Source organism: Sceloporus occidentalis, unplaced genomic scaffold (assembly GCF_023333645.1).
Source record: "Sceloporus occidentalis isolate IW3139 unplaced genomic scaffold, rSceOcc1.0.p SCAF_51, whole genome shotgun sequence".
In the NCBI taxonomy this organism is placed as follows: Eukaryota; Metazoa; Chordata; class Lepidosauria; order Squamata; family Phrynosomatidae; genus Sceloporus; species Sceloporus occidentalis.
In genome coordinates, this window is record NW_028317031.1 from 3524864 (window position 1) to 3545042 (window position 20179).

Below are 20179 nucleotides of genomic sequence, written 5' to 3' on the forward strand. Positions count from 1 at the left end.
GTATATATACACAGCACATGAAACACAGCACAGCAAATACTTTGTGTGTTTGAGAGAGAAATCAGATGATCTTGGGGAAGCATTCAGCAATAACAATAAATTATTATATTGTTTATATTTTTTATTGTATTATATTCTGCAGCACTGTTATAATATAAGCAGAGTGGTTGAGATGTGGAATGCACTAGAATCAGAAACGGTTGGATGCCTTGCATTGGTATTTGTGGTTATAATAATTTAACTTTAGTATACCGTATATAGTAGCGTCTAAGCATTAACTTTAGCATATTTAATAGCGATCCAGTGAAAAGCTGTATTGCCTTAGGAGTCAACATTTTGTATCTCTCTAAGACTAGTTCTGATAAAATTCTCGTTTGTTTTCTTCTTTTGTTCTTGATCATCTGATATGGGTACTTGGAAAGGTTGCGCTTAAGTTTCTTCCAACCTGAGTAAACTCTGCTTCAACTTGACCCTGAAGGGTTTTTATATATTCTCTTTATATATTCTTTATATATTCTTTTTAGTTAATATTGTGTAGTTAAAATTTTGGTAAGGGTTAAAAAAATAAGAAAAAACTTAAAATAAGTGAAAATGATATAGGGTTATTTTGCTTCCAAATCAGGGCAAGTTAATGAATATATTTTTGGCATTTTTGTTTTCCTTTATTGTAGCTGTGTATAATTTCTAAACCCTACTTGCCCCCCTCCCCCCCAAAAAATAATTTAAAAAAGACATAATAAAAACACAAAAATGCTCTGTTCCTGTAGCCTAAAATATCCTTAAGGGGTTAAGCGATAATGCTGGTTCATTTTTTAGCACCCTTGTTTAGGTAATCATAGTACAGCTAGTTCAGAGAAACTGTAGTATGAGCAAAGCCTAAGCAGAACATTTACCCCGCGCAGGGCATTCGTAAAATCCAGGACGTTACATCATATCCATCCCCGGTAACATCTAGATGCCATCTACTCAGAGCTCCCTCTCTTCGAGATGCCGGTGGGTGTACCTGTTGAGGTCAGTGGGCGGACTGTTGCTATCAGTGGGTGGAACCAGTAATGTTACAGGTGGGGCTAGCCCCCAAATGCTTTAAATTTGTAAGGGGTGGGAGGGGAAATGGGCGGGGTGTGGGGAGTGCCTAAACACCGCTCATGCAACCTGGATTAGAGACGCAGAGAAGCGGCACTTTACCCGGAGTCTCTGGGCAAAACCTGGCGAGTTCCTAGGTACGGTCATATAACAGCGCTTAGCGGAGAAGGTGGCGGAGGAAAGCGGTGAGGGGTGGCTGGGATGCTGCATATTAATCATTTGTGTGTGAGTTCTTGCCCTGTTACCCAATCTACCAAACAGACCGACTCCTTATGATACTGCCTGTGGGAAACAAGGAAAGGCACAAAAAATATTACACGACTCACAACAATGGCAGCCTCCATGTCTGCAGATAAAAGAACTCTATTGGAACAAAATGAAATAAGGCTAGTTTTTCTGACGTGGTAACCTACATTATTGTATACAGCATGGTCATTTATGCACAAATATTATTTTTTTATGAGACAATGAGGACATGTGACTTCATGCGTGGGTCTGCTCAATACTTACTGTATGAGAGATCTGATTGGAGATCTACTCCTTACCTCTCTACACTTAGGGAGACTCCTGATTTATGACATAAGCATAATGGGGGCACTCTGTGTAATCATCTGGGGTAGATTAACAGATATTTATGTCATCAGAGATCTCCCTGGTCCCATTTTTTTACCATCATATGGACTAAAGACTGGCTAAGCACTAAATGCATACCCCCAACATTTCAGGTGTCCGGATTGTTACACATGTGTTCGGGTGTGTGGCAAGAGGCACCTATGACGTGGGTGGTACCTGCTACAAGTGGGTGGGAGTCCACCGGCCCTCCTTTCCCTAATAGCCACCTCCCAATGCTAGCATCACAAGGAGGAAAAGCGGGAGCTGCTTATTTTTTCACCTCCCTGGGCCGGTCAGAGGAGGTCAGAGGATCTCCCCAATCTATGCTACCAACTGCCTGCAAAACGGACACTATAGTTGAGGCAACTTGGCCTGGTTGCCTGGTTGTTTTATGTTTATCCAACCTCTGCACCGTCTTCTTGTTCAGTAAGCCTTCATGAAGGTTCTTTGAGTAAACTCAGGTGTAACAAAGATTTCCAGACAGCAATTCTTCACGTATTTTCCCCGTTTACTCAGTTTGGCCTTTATACAAACTGTCTAGGATTAAGACATTAAGTGACGCCTAATTGCATCCGACTGGTATTGTGTTCAAATCATTTAGAGAAAACAGTAGTTTACAGTCATTAGCAAATTTACTGCATGATTGAAAGCCTTAAGGCAAGATGAGTAAAGCACAGACCACAACACCGGTTATTTTTAGAACAATAACACGAGTTGGAATAAGAGTTGGAGTCAAATGCCAAAATGTAACATTTTTGATGACTAAGATGTGGGTTGGGTATAGCGAGCCTTCAGCGTGGAGCTCTGCATTGTGGAGAGCAACTTTTTTCATACCAATATTAGGGCTCCTTCACCAGATCACCCGTATATACACAATGTGACCATAACGTTCTGTCCATATTACACTGGTGTTGGGGCACTGTGGCATTATGTGGGTCCATGTAATTCCTACAGGACCTGAAAAAGGACAACTGGCAGTCAGCACATAAATCCCACCGTTGATAGTGTGCAACCTAATCGGGACCATTGAGTAAGCAGTTTGAATTTTAAATTGAGATGAACATGCTAAAAAATATTTATGATGTTATTTCCACCATGTATACAATGGGACAGGGAAATCGATATGGGCCGCTGTCCTTAAAGTACCAGAGTCCATTTTACGTCCTACTCCTGTCCTGTTGTATATAAAGATGGAAGTATTCATAAAACCCTAAAATATATGTCTAGTGGCTCCGGTAAACAGAGTGACTCCAGGCATATACCTTGGGGGGGGTCCAGTACTTAAGCTACTTAAGATTTGGAATATACTGTTTAGTTTGAGCTGGCTATGGTCCAGGGATAGGCGAAGAGTCTGTCATTGGACTTGATCTTTTGGAAGTCAATATGAAGTTCTGGCCATCATAAAAACCGGCAATAAGTTTTGAACACATCTAAGCTTTCAACCATATAGCATGTGGGGTGTTGGATGGAATCATATAATCTCTGGGTTTCCAAATATCAAGCAAAGCAGAAGCTCATTAAAAGGAACACTATACAGCCCATGAACCAAAGATATTAACGAGAATGATGTTATTGATTACATTATACTAACACATCTCCTAATTGCGTGTCTTTAAGAGAGTAAGTTCCTCTTCTGGACTCAAATTCCCTTTCCCTCTTCCCTCAATGTTTTTTTTTCTAGAAGCTCAGGATCACACAGTATAAACACAATGAGTTTATGTTTGCTCCCCCTTATCATTTTTCCACAAGGTACATCATGGTTGCTGCTTGAACACAGGTAACACATACAGGTAAGCATTTAAGTTTGGTGAATGGTTACACAGAATATAGGTGATGGCTAGCAAAATATTTTAAAGGGCAGAAGGATAGCATCCCATTTACTAGGTCCTGTTTATTGTTAATATATATACATATATTGTGTGTGTGTTTTATATCATTAGCTATATTCTTTCCAAGTAACAACTAAGAACCATGATGGTATTTTTTCCCACGGGCTCAAAAACACTACCTGAATGCGTTCCATTTAATTAACGTCTTGTTTGATTTATTACACTACTCCCAGGTTTCAAAAATATTGTGCAAATGAGGAGAAACAGATCACAAATGAATATGTAGTGCCGGAGACACACCTACGGAACCTGCCCATGTATAAATAGATGTTCTCATAAAATGATACCGTAAACATCCTGTGAACTTCTGAAATCTCTGATTGTCTCTGTTAACAGGTTGCAATAGAGGTTGACGAGTCTGCTAATGCCTGACACAAGCTGTGCCAAAGCCGGGCCAGACCCAACTCCAGCTGCTGAAGCTCCAAATGATGCTCGAAGGGCCATCTGAGGTCACACTTAGAACCTGGTATTGAACCCTTTCCTATACCACAGAGATCAGCCATTTGGTTTGACCCCCTGCCCCCCCATCAGCTCAGCTGATTGCAAGTATTATATTTTCCAAAAACGTCCTGGGTGCTCTACTTGGCGTAGAACCATACTTCATGAAGCACACACCCCGTCTTGTAATGGTGAAACATACCTGTGATAAAACAAATCCTCCACATCACAGCCAGATATACAAAATGTCAAGTGAGAGGACCCAAAAAACTAAGGCTGGACCAAATATTACAAACAAGTTTATAACTTTAAATTAATACCAATTTTAACACGTTCAATAAATGGCGCCTTGAAGGAGTTAGTAACGTTAATACAAAACAGCCTATTGAGAGAATGATAAATACCTAAACGTTAATCCTTCTCAGAAGATAGGCAGAGATAGAGGCCCTGGGCACCTTAAGGGCACAGCGGGCCGGGGCACTCCGTTTCTTACAAGTGTGGAGCGCCGTTCAAGGGAAGCTCCAATGCTGGTTATGGTGGACATTTACTGGGGTCTGTAGTGGACAACTTAACTAACCCTACCACAGACACTCTGCCTATCCCTAGCGCCATTATTCTACTTGGATGCGACCACGGAGGAGTCTCAAAGGTAAATCCATCACGAGATATACTTCTCTAGAAGTGGAGTACGCCAATCTCTCTGGGGTTCATTAAATATAATAAGAGTTGGTAAGAGAGTTTGCCGGACAGTTGTTATTCCAACTCCCTGTATTCACTATGTGCTATAAGGGGCCATGCCTGGCAAATTAATCTGCAAATGGTTCTAATTAGACTTGGGCGCTGGCTAACTCTTCCTGTCTTCTGTTCGGGCGAATATTCGTGTGCGATCTTCGTGTTCGTTTTTTTTTTTTAGAAGGGGTTAATATGGCGCCAGGAGTTTAAATGTCCGTACGAGCAACTCTATTGGTCGCCTGCAGGGGCCTCCTCTGCCATCCACCAATCAAGTACACGAGCCCCTGCTGGCGACCAATAAGGTTGCTCGTAAAGACTTTAAAAATCCTTTCCCAGCAACTTGGCCCGCAGAGACCACTGGTCTCCCTGCTACAACAGTTAAAATTCCGTACAAACGACCACTAAAGTCGCTTGTACAGACCTTTAACTGTTATAGCAGGGAGACCAGAGGTCTCTGCCGGCCAAGTTAACCCCTGGCGGTGAACCTACGGATTTCCGCAGCATCGCAGGGGTTAACGGGAGCAGAAATCCGTAGGTTCCCCGTCAGGAGTTAAAAAGTCCGTGCAAGTGAGCCTATTGGTCGCCTGCATGGTCTTCCTCTGGCATCAACCAATTGTCTGCTTCAGTGCCATATTGTGACTTTACAAACATAAACCAAGGTTCAGTTCGGGTGAAGCCAGCACGTGCATACAACAGGACGTGCAATTAAAATATAATAGAATTCACCATAAACATTGTGGGTTTTTTTAATCTATTCTTTAATCAGGGCCTGGCTGTACAAGCAAAAGGGAGACGGCACAGTAATAATTACTTATGAGATGCCACCTTGCCCCAATGAAAATACGTTTATATAATTATCAGATACTGAATCGGAATTTTCAGGGTGACTCAGTCTGCAGAACTAGCATTTGCTCTGTCCTTGTGAAATGACTGTGGGAATAGATGCATCTCCATACGGAATGCCAGTTCAGACGCACAATAACACCACAGAAGTCAAATTGTTTTATACTATCTGTTATGTCCTGTTTACTCGTTGTACCGTGCTGCGGAATATGATGGCGCTATATCAAGCAATAAATAATAATAATAAACTATTCCATGCAGTGAAACCTTATTATATTTAAGTTTTAGTCCACGACCTCTCGTGTCAGCATCCCCCCTTTCCCAGCAGGACTTTGGAGACCATAATATATCGGAATGATCATTTCCCAGCTGTCACCCAAGGTGCTGATACTCACTATCCTCCAAACTAGGGGGCAACTGCCCAGGATGGGCAATGGGGCAATTTGCCCCCTTGGCTGCTGCGATTTGAAAATGTAGGTTCACTGTGAGCTTTTTTTGTCTTTTTTTGAAAAGGCATTTAAGCATACGTTAACCCACGCCTGGATCCTTCCTGTGCAGTTCCTTTGTTGTGAATGTCTGTTGGAGTAGGTCTGTGTCACGCTGTTATGGGACCGTTTAAATGGTCTTGTCCTTCTAGGCTGAATGTTGAATTATCTCCTCTTCAGGCTTTCTCCTTCATAGCCCCCCGAGATGAGATACTCAATGCTCTGGATGAGATGATGATCTATAATGCTGCCTGATAAATGACCTCTTTCTGTAAGTAACTACACTTTATTTGTAAACCCAGTAGCCTGCTCATGTTTCCCGTTGTACAGCACTACGGAATATGATGGCGCCATATAAAACAATAAATAATTATATTTTCCACTTTATCTCAATATGTGCCAACTTTTTAACGGGACTTATGCCCCACACAGTCCCACTAATGAAGAATGCCTATTAAAGCACTTTGTACTGTGCATTCTTTAATGAGTCTGAAACAAATTAATAAAATACACTTTAGGAGAAGCTGCAGCACATCACACCTTCCCTTGGACCTTTTTGCAGGACTTTTGACTGCTTGAAGCTACCAATGGCAGGGAAGCACTTGCACTGAAATTAATGGGAGGCTTTCTGTGTGTCCACAGGGGGGCTCAGACCTCTTATGGAAATGTGCAGGAGCTGGCGGTGATTATAGCGTGCATGCGCTTTGACGAGGAGTACGCATGCATTCTTTCGTAAGTCTGAAAGAAATAAGAATCAATTACCTTTAGGAGAAGCTGCAGCGCACCACACGCCCTTTCCCTCGCCTTGTTTTTGAGCTATTTTTGACTGCTTGAACCAGCCTATTAATGGCTGGAATGCAATCCTATTGAAACCAACAGTAGTGTTTCTTGTGCCAGCGCATGAGCGGAGTCAGACCCCCCGGGTATCCTGCAGGCCGAGGAGCCGGGGGCGGACGGGGAGCAGATGCGTTAAAACAGTAACTGCCATTCCTCCAGTGCTGTATCCATTCTAGTACCTTAAATACTATACCTGCCTATATATATATATATGTATATATACCCCTCCAGCTGAATAACCTGAATGGTAACAACAGCCATAACAGGGTCAGAATTGTTGGCGCTCTTTAAAACCCATCTGTAATTTACATTCCGCGGATACGTTTCTAATTCCTGGTATGTTGGGTTCCAGAATATATTCTGCTTTCGTAACACTTCCAAGCAGGGTAATTATACTAAGGAACACAAAGGAGGGCAACCGCATGCACCCGTGCCGACAGATCACGCGGGCACAGACAGCTGGCATCTGGTTACCATAGACATTTCACGTGAAACATACTTGTTTTAGAATCTGGATAGCAATATGTCCACCCCACGCATGTTTAAATTCCCTGTGTTTACCTCTACCACTTCTGCAGGGAGGCTGTTCCATTTATCTACCACCCTTTAGATCTTTGAACTCACATTTATTTTGTTAATGTAAGTTATGGTGATCATTTGTGTCACTTGGTTGGAGAATTAGATCTCAACGTTTTTAGACAAATCATTGTTCAAGTAAGAGGAATCTTTTTTTAGAGCACGTCACCCTGTTTATTGCATGGGGTCCACTTGATATGGATGCCAGAGGAAATCAGTGTCAGTATATAATATATTATATATATCATAATATACAATGGCAGCATTACGGCTTATAGACACCAGCCGAGGCAATGAGAGAAGCAGCAGCTGCTATGCAACAGGTGAACGGGCGGGGGGAGAGGGGCTAGGCGCTCGCCAGCTTCCCGAACGCTGTGATTGGATGGCAAGAGAAGTCACGTGATCATCACTGAGCCAGACTTCCGGCAACAACGCCCTAGAGTCCCGTCACCACGGTCTGCGTGTCTGCGTGAGTATTATGGTGAGTGAGTGAGTGAGTGAGTGAGTGAGTGAGTGAGTGAGTGAGTGAGTGAGTGAGTGAGTGAGTGAGTGAGTGAGTGAGTGTGTGTGTGTGTGTGTGTGTGTGTGTGTGTGGTGTGTGTTTTTTGGTTTTTGTTTTCTGGGGTATAATTGTAACCCATTGACAGGTTGATGGGCAGCTGATCTCTAATTATAAATTGGGGTCCTGGTACTGGGGGTGATGGGAGGCACAGCATAAAATAAAGATTCAGATGGTGCATCCAAATTCTCTGAATTCTCTAGCGAGCTCCAGTATGTGGGGAGCGATGTGCATGAATGGAAACTGTCTAGGGGTTTTGGTTGCGTAGTTTAGAAGTGTCTGCATTGATCCGGTGATGGTAGGCAAAGCCTTTCCTAGTAGTCTTGTTACACATTCAGCCTTTCGTGCCCAAATCCCAGTACACTGCGGGGTGCGTGATGTCCCCTGTAAGTCTGCCTACAATTCATTATTGCACCATGTCCAGCCTATGACATCATACTTTAGCCTCTTTGGGATTTATTCCCTAAAGCAGGGGCTGACAGGGGAATCTATAGGAAAGTTGTTTCAACTCACCAAATGTACTATACATTTTGAAGGGTCATCTCTGGCAGGCTTCCCCTGCAAGAAGGACTAAACCAGCCCTGCATAATGCATCAAACAATCATAACAATTAAATATCACTGATTATGATTCAAAACGTATAGTGAAGTTACAGAGCTGAAATCACAACTTTCCTAAAAACCTCTGTTAAGCGAATAAACCCCCTGGTATTGGAAACTGCTGGCTTAGTTACTGCTAGAAAGGTACCAATGAACGAATAAATGAAAAAATATGGGCGAACCGCATGTCTACCAGAGAAATATGCAGCGCTGTCAAAGTGAATTTTAATATTCTGTATGTGTATAAATAAAAGGTACATACCCCAGCATACAAGCTGAACATCCGCAAAAAGAACTCCTACCAGTAAAACGCTGTTACTTTTCTCAAGGGAGGAGATTCTTCCATCTTTTTTTTTCTGTGAACATATTTTTTTATGAATGCCCTCCCTTTAATTTTAGTAGTGCCAAAAATCATGATATTAGTATTGTTTTTTATTTTTTTTTATCAAGCCAGACTATTAGGACTGCTGATGCAAACTCAGAATTGTTGGCAGCTCTAATATACATAGGAGAAATCCATTCTTGAATACAGAGTTTTAGTTGCTAAGAATTGCAGTGGAGGGGACCACCAGGACATGGCTCAGTGACATTAACTTGCTTCCAGTGTCCCCCCCCCCCAGCACTTGGGTTCAGAATTAAACTCTACAATTATTTCATAAAATTTTAACTTTTTGTCTAATGCTTTATTTTATTTTTTTAAGGATTCGTGAATGAAAAAGCTCTTATACAGGGAATAAATGGCAACCGCTGATGATCTAAAATTCCAAGGTGATTCTTTAAAGGGGTGTCATGGACATTAAACTGTCTCTCTACACATGCATGGTTCAGGTATGAGGATATCCTGAATATAAGACAAGACCATGGACAGAATAGGATTTGAGTGATTGTTGTTGGCAGCTCAGTTATAAAGTTCTCGGGTATAGAAATAGATGATGACGTTTCTCAGTGTTGTGACATCTGGTATATATTTTCTGTTACGACGTCCTCGGATATGAACTCGGTAGGTTGTTCTCCAAACCATACAATAAATTAGAGAGTAAAATAATTTTCCAGGATATTTTAACAGGAAACTTTCAATACGGAGACACATTAACTCATGAACCAACAGTTGGACGGATAATAAAGAAATGACATCAGGTAGTGTAATATTACGTGATCAATAATAGGGAGGGGCGGAGAAGAACCCCTGGTTGTTGTTCTTGGGGCGTTTTCAACTTTCTTTTATTATTGAACTGGAGAGAGAATCCTTTGATCGCATACAATTTCTAATTGCATGAATAAAAGCAAGTTTTGTCGCTGCTTATATGTAGTCGCACATGCGGCGCCTGCTCATGCTTCAGCTGTATTTCAGAGTTTGACGACGCAGCTAATTTGCTGGCTGCGAATCCTGACGCCACCACCGTGAGTATCGGAGACGCCGAGGATGTGGGGGGATACAGACAGCGCCGCGGGTCTGGGGAGGAAGATGATTCGCTGGGAAATGAAGACTCTGACAAGACAGAGGTTGGTTCAACACAGAAGTTTATCAGTAGACTAACAGTGTTTGGGCGGTCATCTGTGCCCCGTGACAGAGGCAGCAAGAATAGCCAACAGGCAATTAAGAGCTGCTGTTGACCTGCACCTACCATGTTTGTATATTAATGCGTGAGCACAGACTGCTAGAGAATGATGGAAGTTACTCCATGACCTCTAGAAAGGTACGGCAGCCCAGGATCAAGCAGTGCATCTCACAGAGTGATCCTTCAGAGTTAAACACCTGTTGGCCACGTCATCACATGTGGATTTCAGTGTCCATTTACTTCAGATACTTATCTATGCTCTATGGTTGTTCTGTTGAAATGATGCACTGTAGCTGAGACTATTGATAAGGTTCATAAATAGACTGGATCACTTGAATTTAATCCAGAATATTGGGTGTAGGCAGTTTGATGCATGGCTTTGTTTTTGGTTAACATGCTTTAGAGATTAATATTTGTACTGCTGGCTTGACTTGTATTTTTCCCTCTTGTAACTGCTTTTCTGTGGCCACCTTATGTTTTATGGTACAATCTAGAACATTTGGGATTTTTTCTTAATTTCCTTTTATCTACAGCTGCTTGCTGGACAGAAGAAGTTGGCCCCCTTCTGGACATTTGATTATTATCAAACATTCTTTGATATTGACACTTATCAGGTAAATTGGAATATATACTATCAGGGGGGTGGATGTAGGTTTTTAGGGGCACTAACCAAAAGATTTGTCGGGGCCCCACCTTTAACACAGTTCGGTGCATGCACTGACAAGCTCAATGTGTCGGTGTCTTTCAATGGACCCGAACAACGGTTTAATCTGTTTTATATGGTAACCACACTACTATGTAATAAGCAGCACTACATTGCAACACAAAGGGATATAATATGGTTGAGTGAACACGGTGCCTTTGCTGCAGTCAGTTCAGGAGCCAAGTGCGGCTGAATTGTTGACGCCAGTAGAATTGAATACACGTATCATCTGCTGGTAGAAATGTTTGAGGCTCCTAAAAAAGGAACTATTAAAGTTTCATGATATCTGCCAATTTAGTTTAATGTGGGCAAAATATAGGGTTCCTATGAGGTTCATTTCTTTCATGTTAGATCTAGTCGCTGTTTTCCGAAAGTGGGTTTGAAACTTCATAATCCACTTGACTTGATTCTCTGGTTCTCTTAATTTTACATTTAAACAGGTCCTGGATCGGATAAAAGGTTCTGTTCTACCGATACCCGGACGCAACTTTGTAAGGTTGTATGTGCGAAGCAATCCAGATCTGTATGGTGAGCGATGAAGTTCTTTGACTTTTTTTGGATCCCTCCACATGAAATGGGAAATTTTGCCTTATGATGTAAAGTATTCAGCTTATTTAGTGCATTTCAGTGGTTGCATATTCCTGTCTCTTTAAACAATACCATCTCTTGGAATATTGAATATTGATTACATCAACACATCTTGAGCTGATTCCTTTTCTACAGGCCAATGTATAAACATCAGCACCTTGTCATACTATAACAAAATCTTTAAAACTAGCATAACTGTTTTTTGTTTTCTTTCTTAAGGTCCCTTCTGGATTTGTGCCACTCTTGTTTTCACAATAACCATTAGTGGGAACCTGTCCAACTTCTTTCTGCACCGTGGCGAGCCGCAATATCACTACGTTCCTGAGTTTAGAAAAGGTAAGTGATTTCTAAAATTAAATGGTAATAGCTGAAACAATTAAATTCTGGCACAACCGTTGCCAGCGGCAAGCCCAGACTAATGGCTCTTAAAAGACACATGTAGAGCACACCTGAACATGGACTAACTTGGGGTGGAATGGTTGGTCCTGGAGAACAATAATAAAATAAAAGGCTGCATCAAAAACATACTACATACAGGAGCCTAGAGAAGGTCAAGCAAATGAAATAACTGCTTACAACTCTTGAAAAAAAGTTAGAGGATGAATTGCCTTGCCTTGATGATCATCTTAATAACTTCATTGGGGGGGGCAGGCTATTTCAGGAAATTATTACCAGGAAAATGAGGGTAGATACTGATTTCAGATAACTGATACTGTGATTTATTTTCACAGCTAATGCCCTCTTCTCAGAACCTATTATCATGGTGCACGAGAGACATCCTAAAATTGTTTAACTCCTTTTTGTAACTATAATAGAATAAGATCCATTCATTTTGAATAGATAGATAAATGCATAGTACTGCATCAAATACTTTTAAAATGTATAATCTATTGAACCTCCCTTAGCGGGGCTTTTGGGGGTACCCGATTAATTTCTTGCAAGATGTGCCTGATCCTGCAGCTGAATATCTGCTGATGCTGGTTTCCATATGTCCAGTGTGTATGTCGACCAACAAATTCACCCTCACTATGTTCTTAGCGCCCATCTATCCGGAAATTCCGCTGTCCCAAGTCACACAGCGGGTCTTTGTTTGTCTGTTGCAGTGTCTATTGCTGCCACTGCAATTTATGCCTATGCCTGGCTGGTGCCATTGGCTGTCTGGGGCTTCCTATCATGGAGACACAGCAAAGTGATGAGCATGGTGTCCTACTCCTTCCTGGAAATTGTGTGCGTTTATGGATATTCTCTCTTCATCTTCATCCCCACATCTGTGAGTGTCTCCAACAGATGGCTCTGGGGAAAAAAAATCAAATGCCAGGGTCCTCTAAGCCTAGAAACTAGTAGATAAGGTAAACAAAAACCTGCATTTAAACCAAGCGCAGATACAGAGGTGTGGGTGGGGAGACCATTATGTCACTCCACTTTTGTTCATGACTATCTGTGATTTGGTGACTCCAATGAACTTATCATTTCCCCTTTAGAGTTTCTTACATTTGCTTCTGGGTGAGCCTGTTCTCTCTGGCTATAACCTCTGTTTCTCTCTCTTGTAAGTATGAGCATCTAAATTGCTATCCTTCTGTTTAGGTGTTGTGGATTATCCACTCAGAGATACTACGCTGGGTCCTTATGGCTCTGGCAATGTGCCTTTCTGGGTCCGTCCTCATGCTCACTTTCTGGCCAGCTGTGCGTGAAGATAACCGCAAGGTTGCCATCACTACACTAGTGACCATCTTGCTACTTCATGTTCTCCTGGCTGTTGGCTTTGGGGTAAGTCTTATGTCTTAGTAATCTACCAACAGACAATTCTTATAAATTTAGCGTTAATTTCAGGTATGAGCATATCCAGATTTAGAAATCTGAAAAAAGCTCTCTGTACTTAGCAGGCAGAGCATCTCTCTTTTTTTCCAAAAAATAGGGATTTAATCATGCTGTCTGTATCATAATGCGTTCTAATCTAATTTAGTAGTTAAAACTACTACTAAACTCGCCATATACATCACATGATGGGTTACTTATGATTGTTAAATATAATAAATCGTGTAGAAATAATATATTTTATTTTATATTGTAAACTAAGACTTGGATATTTGTCTAATGATCTAAAAATATAATGAACTGTTAATTAAAACACCAACCACCCCTACATAGCCCTGTCCAAAAAACACCCCCATAAATAACCAATAGCCAAATATATCACTGCATTACTGTTTTATTCCAAAACCGTATGTATATATTCTTTGTTTATATATAAAATGCGTATGCGTTGTTCCCCAGGAATATTTCTTTGACGCTCCTGAGCAGGACCACGTGACACGAACGGAGACGTCTCTTAATGCAACAAAAGGAATAGCACGGAGCCGCTGACAAAGGGTAAAGACAAGAAAGTACCTTAAATTATAAGACGTTATGTTTCCCCTTAAGTCGCATTTGTTTTGCAGACAATGAAATGATCTTGCTAAGTCTATTTCCAAAACACTTTCCCCGGCTGTGCAAAATTCATTATTTCTACACCTCGGTGTTCCTTTGCCGATTATAATGTATATTTCTATGTCTTCTTCGTGAACCCAGTAGATAATAAGTTATATTTTAAAGGTCACCGTGATAAGTAAGTGAAGTCATTGCTTCAAGAAGTGATGCGATCGGCCCGTAATTATTCCATTGGTTATGTCAGATTTTGTTGAGATGTTCTCTCTGAGCAAAGCAGTCTCATACCTAATGTATCTGAAATTGACTAAAACTGAATATACTATTTTTCATGTCTAAAAAATAAAACTCTCTCATAAAGCAAACCATTTTGATTCTTTTCTAGGTACCAGCTTGCTTCCCTTGGGTGTTGGGACTGCATAAAACTGAAGACAATCCTCACAATTGCTTGGTGAATGGGACTCCTTGGAGAGTTTGCTTCTGCATCCATGATCACTCGTGCCTACAGAATTTAAATTATTTATTAACTTAAACAGGATTTTTATGTTATTTATACAGTTATATGTGGGTGTACATGGTACAGAGAAGTGCCTACATCTGTTTCATGTTCAAAAGAGTCTACATTTGTAGATAGTAAAGATGTCCTGCTGTCTGCTGGATTCTGTTGCAAACATCCGTGCAACACTATATTGTTCCGTAGCGCAAGTGGATTTTTTCCCCCCTCTGTTTATGTTTCAAAGGGAAACCTTAAAATATGTTTACATAGTTCCTCTGAAATTACATTTGAAAACGATGTAAATCCATGAAGTTTAACATATTTGTGTTCCTTCTTCAAGTAAAATAAGGCAAGACAAAATTTTGAAAAAACAATTTTACTCATATGGGAAAAAAATATTGACTTACATTGACATGATTTGCTATATTCATAGGATATCAGGCTATTAAAACTCCCTACTTGTTAACCAGGGGGATTGTGGAAGGAATTTGTTTTTGTGCATGTGTGACCAAAAAGCTTCTTCATCCCTGGCTTTGTGAGTACAAACTATTTGATTGTTTGATTCAGCTTATCTGCCAAGTTGGCCAACAAAATCATGCCAAGCCAAGTGATCATTTGGCACCCAGGTCAACATCTCTTCTGTATTAATACTCAACTGACTTTTAAGGTCTTTGCTCATCGATTGAGCAAACGTCAATTGTACAGGTACCTAAAAGAAATCATGTCGGAGTTCTGTGTTGACTTCTTAAAATAAAAATGATTTAGAACTTTGTTTTGAGACACTGAGTGTTTTGTGTGGGCTTCCAATTTACATGCATTATAGCTCCCACTCTTATAAACCAACTTTACCCCTATAAACGAAGCATACCTCTTCATTTTCTCTTTACGTTCCTGGGGCGGTTAACTTCACAGACATAAACTTCACTTAAAGTTCAGTTGCCTTTTGGTGCTGGCTCTTTTCCTCTTCTTCAGGTCCAATACCTTCTTAACACAGTCTTATACAAATCATGTACATCATGGTTCATCTGGTGTAATGACTGTCGGAATGAATTTGAATTCCAATATTCTCACTCAATACAAATAGAAGAACGAATCCTCCTTGTGCTAAGACCGTAAATCCTGAAAATGTAAGCTACAGGGCCTTCGCTGTTTCAACATTAAGACAAAAAATACGTTTTCATGTAAAGGCATTTTGATGACACTTAGCAGTAGTAGGATGCTGCAACTTCTTCCCTCGTGTGGCTCTTAACACATTGACTCCTCCTGGGAAAAGGGTCTTCCCCAAACTGTTCCCACAAAGTTGGAAGCATAACATTGTGCAAAATGTCTTTGTATGCTGAAACATTAGGATTTCCCTTCTCTGGAAGTAAGAGGTTACCGCTGACCGTGGAATGTATAGCAGGGATGAAATTTCACAAACTGATTTATTGTAAAGGTGGCTTCCCATCGCAGTATCACGTTTGAATTCACTGAACTCTTCAGAACGACCCATTTTTTTCAAAAAAGTTTATAAATGCAGACTTTGTGGCTAGGTGCTTGATTTTATACACCTGTGGCAATGGGTCTGATTGAAGCACCAGAATTCAATAATTAAGAGGTATGTCCCGATACTTTTGTCCATGTGACGTATATCCAACATAGGCTTACTGTGATGGTGAAAATATTGTAACCTTTAAGTGTTGTATTTACAACGCTGCTTTCATATCAGCTTCATCCGCTGTGACATTTTCTTCTCTTCGGTGTTTTATTGGAACCTTTGGAGAGCTTTAGAGATGGTGTTATAGAAATACATTTAAAGCTTTTTATTTAAAACGTTCCCATGTCCACACGAACAGCAGGAGAGATTTCTGTGGCTGAGAGGTCTTAAGAAAAGTGTTAACAGCAGCAGTGGTCACCGCAGCGTAATATGGCTCCAAGAAACAAGTGTATGGTAATCCTAGGCCGTGACATCTCCTATTAGGATGTAATGTTTCCATCAATTAGTAAAGACATGAATATAGTTTCTGAAGAGCATCTCCTGTAACCAAGCAGGCGTCACCTTAGTTAATGGCCGTAACTCTACCTACCCCCTGTAAATGATGATATCAGGATAGATGAAGTTTCACCGCTCTGGTACTTTTGGTGTAATTAATTAGCTAGCAGACTCCAACACCAGCAGGAAGAACAGGGGAATTGTGCAAAGCGCTATGATATGAATTCACCAGGTACCAGGTAAGATGCCAAGAACATTATGGTGATTCATTTTTCATATTCATAAAAATGTGTTCCCTGCAAAGGTATTTTCTAGCATTGTTTGATATAATATCGGCTTGTATTTTATGGATTTAACAATTATGAAAATGGTTAATTTAAATATGTATACTTATACAATCTGTAAAATCAGGAAATATCGTATTTGCTCGATTATAAGACGAGGTTTTTTTCAGAGCAAATGCTCTGAAAAATACCCCTCGTCTTCTAATCGGGGTCGTCTTCTAATCAGACCTCAAATAGAGGTCTGATTAGGAGACTAAGATCCAGATCCCCCGCACCGCTGCAGGGGACCTGGATCCTCCTGTCTCACCCGACTCCCCCCCCCCCATCATACACACTTACCGGTGCTTCCTGCTGTGTTGCCGGGGCAGCGGGTTGACGTCTACGCGATCCACGTAGACAACGTCCGCTGCAGCCGGAAGGAGGTGTGGCTAGCAGCGGGGGTTGTCTGCGTCCGTCGCATAGACCTTCCCCGACTGTCAGAGATCAGAGTTCCCCGCACCGGTGCGGGGAACTCTGATCTCTGACAGCCGGGGAAAGTATACGCGACGGACGCATACAAACCCCCGCTGCTAGCCACACCTCCTTCTGGCTGCAGCAGAAGGCGACGTCAACCCGCTGCCCCGGCTGGAAGCACCGGTAAAAGAGGGGGGAGAGCGGGGGAAGGGGGGGGGGAGAGTGTGTGTGTGTGTGTTAGTTAGTTAGTTAAATGGGGATATAGGGTGTGTGTGTTAAATGGGGGCATAGGGCATTTCTGGAGTGGCGTTAAGGGGGCATTTAATAGAGCACTCTGCCTCCTGAAATGCCTTATACCTCCCTATATGCCACTCTGCCCCATAATATGCCTTTTAACCCCCTAAATGGCAGAGTGGCATATAGTGGTATAAGGCATTTCTGGAGGCAGAGTGCTCTATACAATGCCTTTTAACTCCCTTAATGCCACTCTGCCTCCTGAAATGCCTTATACCTCCCTATATGCCACTCTGCCCCATAATATGCATTTTAACCCCCTAAATGCCAGAATGGGATATAGGGGTATAAGGCATTTCTGGAGGCAGAGTGGCACATAGGGGGTCAAAAGGCATACCATGGGGCACAGTGGCATATAGAGGGTTAAAAGGCATATCATGGGCCACAGTGCCATATTGGAGTGGCAAGCCTGGGGGCAGATGTGCGTAACTGGGGGACAGGTTGGAAAATACAAGAAATAAAAACAAAAAAAATATTTTTCTCAATCATAGCTTTTATTAAAAAAAATAGTTTACATGAATTAACATTTACTGGTAAAACTTTTTTCCTTTGGGGTCGTCTTATATTCAGGCTTTTTCTTTTTTTCCTAAGTTAATATTCAGATTTTGGGGGGTCGTCTTATAATCAGGGTCGTCTTATAATCGAGCAAATACGGTAATTGTAAAATAACAAGCATTTTTTTGTTTTACGTGAGCTATGTGTACCAATCCTGTCTCAAAATAAGAAATAATTACTTTTTGTATTTTAAAATTGCAGACATTTTACAGATCAGTGTATTCAATAATACACCTTTAAGAAACAGAATGCAGGGATATCTCTTAAAATTACAAATAAATCATGCTTTTTTTAACCTGTACGTAAGCAGTTTAGAGATACGCTATTTGGACAAAAGTATTGGGACACCTGACCGTTACACCAAAAGGAACTTTTATGACATTGCATCACTATAGGGTTAGTGATAAAATACCATATTGTATTTCTCTTTCAGAACCTCGTCTTCCACAGTAAGTCTTTCTGATCTTCCCATGTGTCCTTTACTTAAACCGTACATGTCATCATACGAAGTAAGCAGGTTCATTCAGAAATGCCAAAAAGAGAGAGATGATGCATTTCGCAGAGAAGAATCTGCCAGAGATAAACTGAAGCATCTTGAAGCCACCACCAGAAGCCATATTCAAGATCTGAAAAAACAGTTGAAAGAAGCGACCAGTGAAAGTAAAGGTTTGCACAGAACAGTGAAGAAATTACGCACGGAGCTGGGTCTCGAGGGCAATCCAAAGTTCAAAGGCAAGATGACCAAAGATATAATAAAAGAGCTGCATGAGAACGAGGATCAGTGCTCCCGTCTGCGAGAGGATAACAACATGCTCTCTGTGCAGCTCCGAGAACTGATCCCAATCATCGCTCAGTGCCAGAAGCAGAAGGCAGGTCTGCAGGAGCAAGTTCAGAGTTTAGAAGCTAAAGTACAGGATCTCCTCAAAGAAAATAACCGGATATCCCAGAGCCTGCAAGAAAGCCAGAGAGAGAAAGAGGATTTGGAGAAAGTTCATTTAATGCTAAAGAAGTCCACGGAGGATGGCAAGAAAGTTACAAGCCGATCAGTACAGACCATCACATCCATCCCGGTAAACTTACAGAACAACTACAAGAGGAATTCTAGGGACACGTCCAGCTCAAGTGCATCCCAAGTTACCGTAGACAGAAAGAAGGTTTCATTGGTATCTAACAACACTTCACCCGTTACTGATGGTAGCATACAAAAAGCATATGGAATGGTGCGGGATCAGACATAATCTCTAGGGGAATTTTATTTGTTTCCTTAGTTTATATTAGATGCTGCTAATTATTTTTTGTGTATTTTTAAAACTTTGACCGCTACAGCATTTACCCCAAATATATATGGAGCCTTGGAGCAGCCAGCTGCGAAGATTCAATTCTGCAACCCAAACAAAGGCAGAGGTATAGGCAGCCTATGTGCTTCTTTATGTACCAGTTGTAATTGGCAATAAATGCACCCTTGGTCCTGGATTGAGCAAAACAGTCTTAGACACATAAACTTTACCAAAATCACCATGTGCATCGAAACCAGGTCCGGTCTGGCTGAAATGGTATTTTGAGAGGCGAAATGTTTTGGACGAGTGTATTGATCTCTGTATAGCTCTGTTGCATTCATTGTTTTTGCTAACTAGTACGTCTACTGCTCTAAAGTGTGTGTTGGTAATATTCCTGTCGAAAAAGGTCCCTATTTTTAAATTTTGCAGTTAGTTGTTATTTGAAGAGGATGAAAAAACAATAATTAAAGTACAAAAGTTTTGACAAGCCACGGTTTAAAAAAAAGTATATGAGCCTTTGGAAAGGTGCCGGTGAAATACACATCGAACACTAAATATGCTTTCTTCAGCCACATAAATCACTGGTCAGATACCATCTTTGGGGGCAAATTGTATTCAAGGGGCTTCACTTGGCAAGTCTATTGAATCTAGGAGTCCTTGGCCTTTCATTTTGGGTTGTAATGGTAATCCTTCTTGAACTCTATGCATATTAAAATGATTTTCTCAAACCCACGCTAGGTCTCTTCATTATTGAGTTTAGAAATGATCCAGAGGAGCCTGGAGGCAAGCAGATGTTCTCTTAAATTCTTAAGTCGTGTTTAATTTGGTTTGCCAGGAAAAACCCCAGATGTGAATCCAGTTTCTATTTGTGTCCCACGAAAGATCAGAGGCTGACCCCGAGGTTGAAATCAGTGACAGAGC

The 20179-nt window shown here is 41.2% G+C and overlaps 1 protein-coding gene across 1 annotated transcript; it reads left to right on the forward strand.

The window, feature by feature from the left end:
* The first annotated feature begins 9390 nt into the window (after window positions 1–9390).
* LOC149288470 (protein YIPF1-like) lies at window positions 9391–13867 on the forward strand. The gene is made up of 8 exons (XM_089491653.1): window positions 9391–9421; window positions 10005–10156; window positions 10746–10826; window positions 11356–11443; window positions 11723–11839; window positions 12607–12773; window positions 13088–13270; window positions 13778–13867. Exons 1-8 carry the CDS (start codon window positions 9391–9393, stop codon window positions 13865–13867), a joined length of 909 nt encoding a protein of 302 aa, XP_089347779.1.
* The last annotated feature ends 6312 nt before the right edge of the window (window positions 13868–20179 follow it).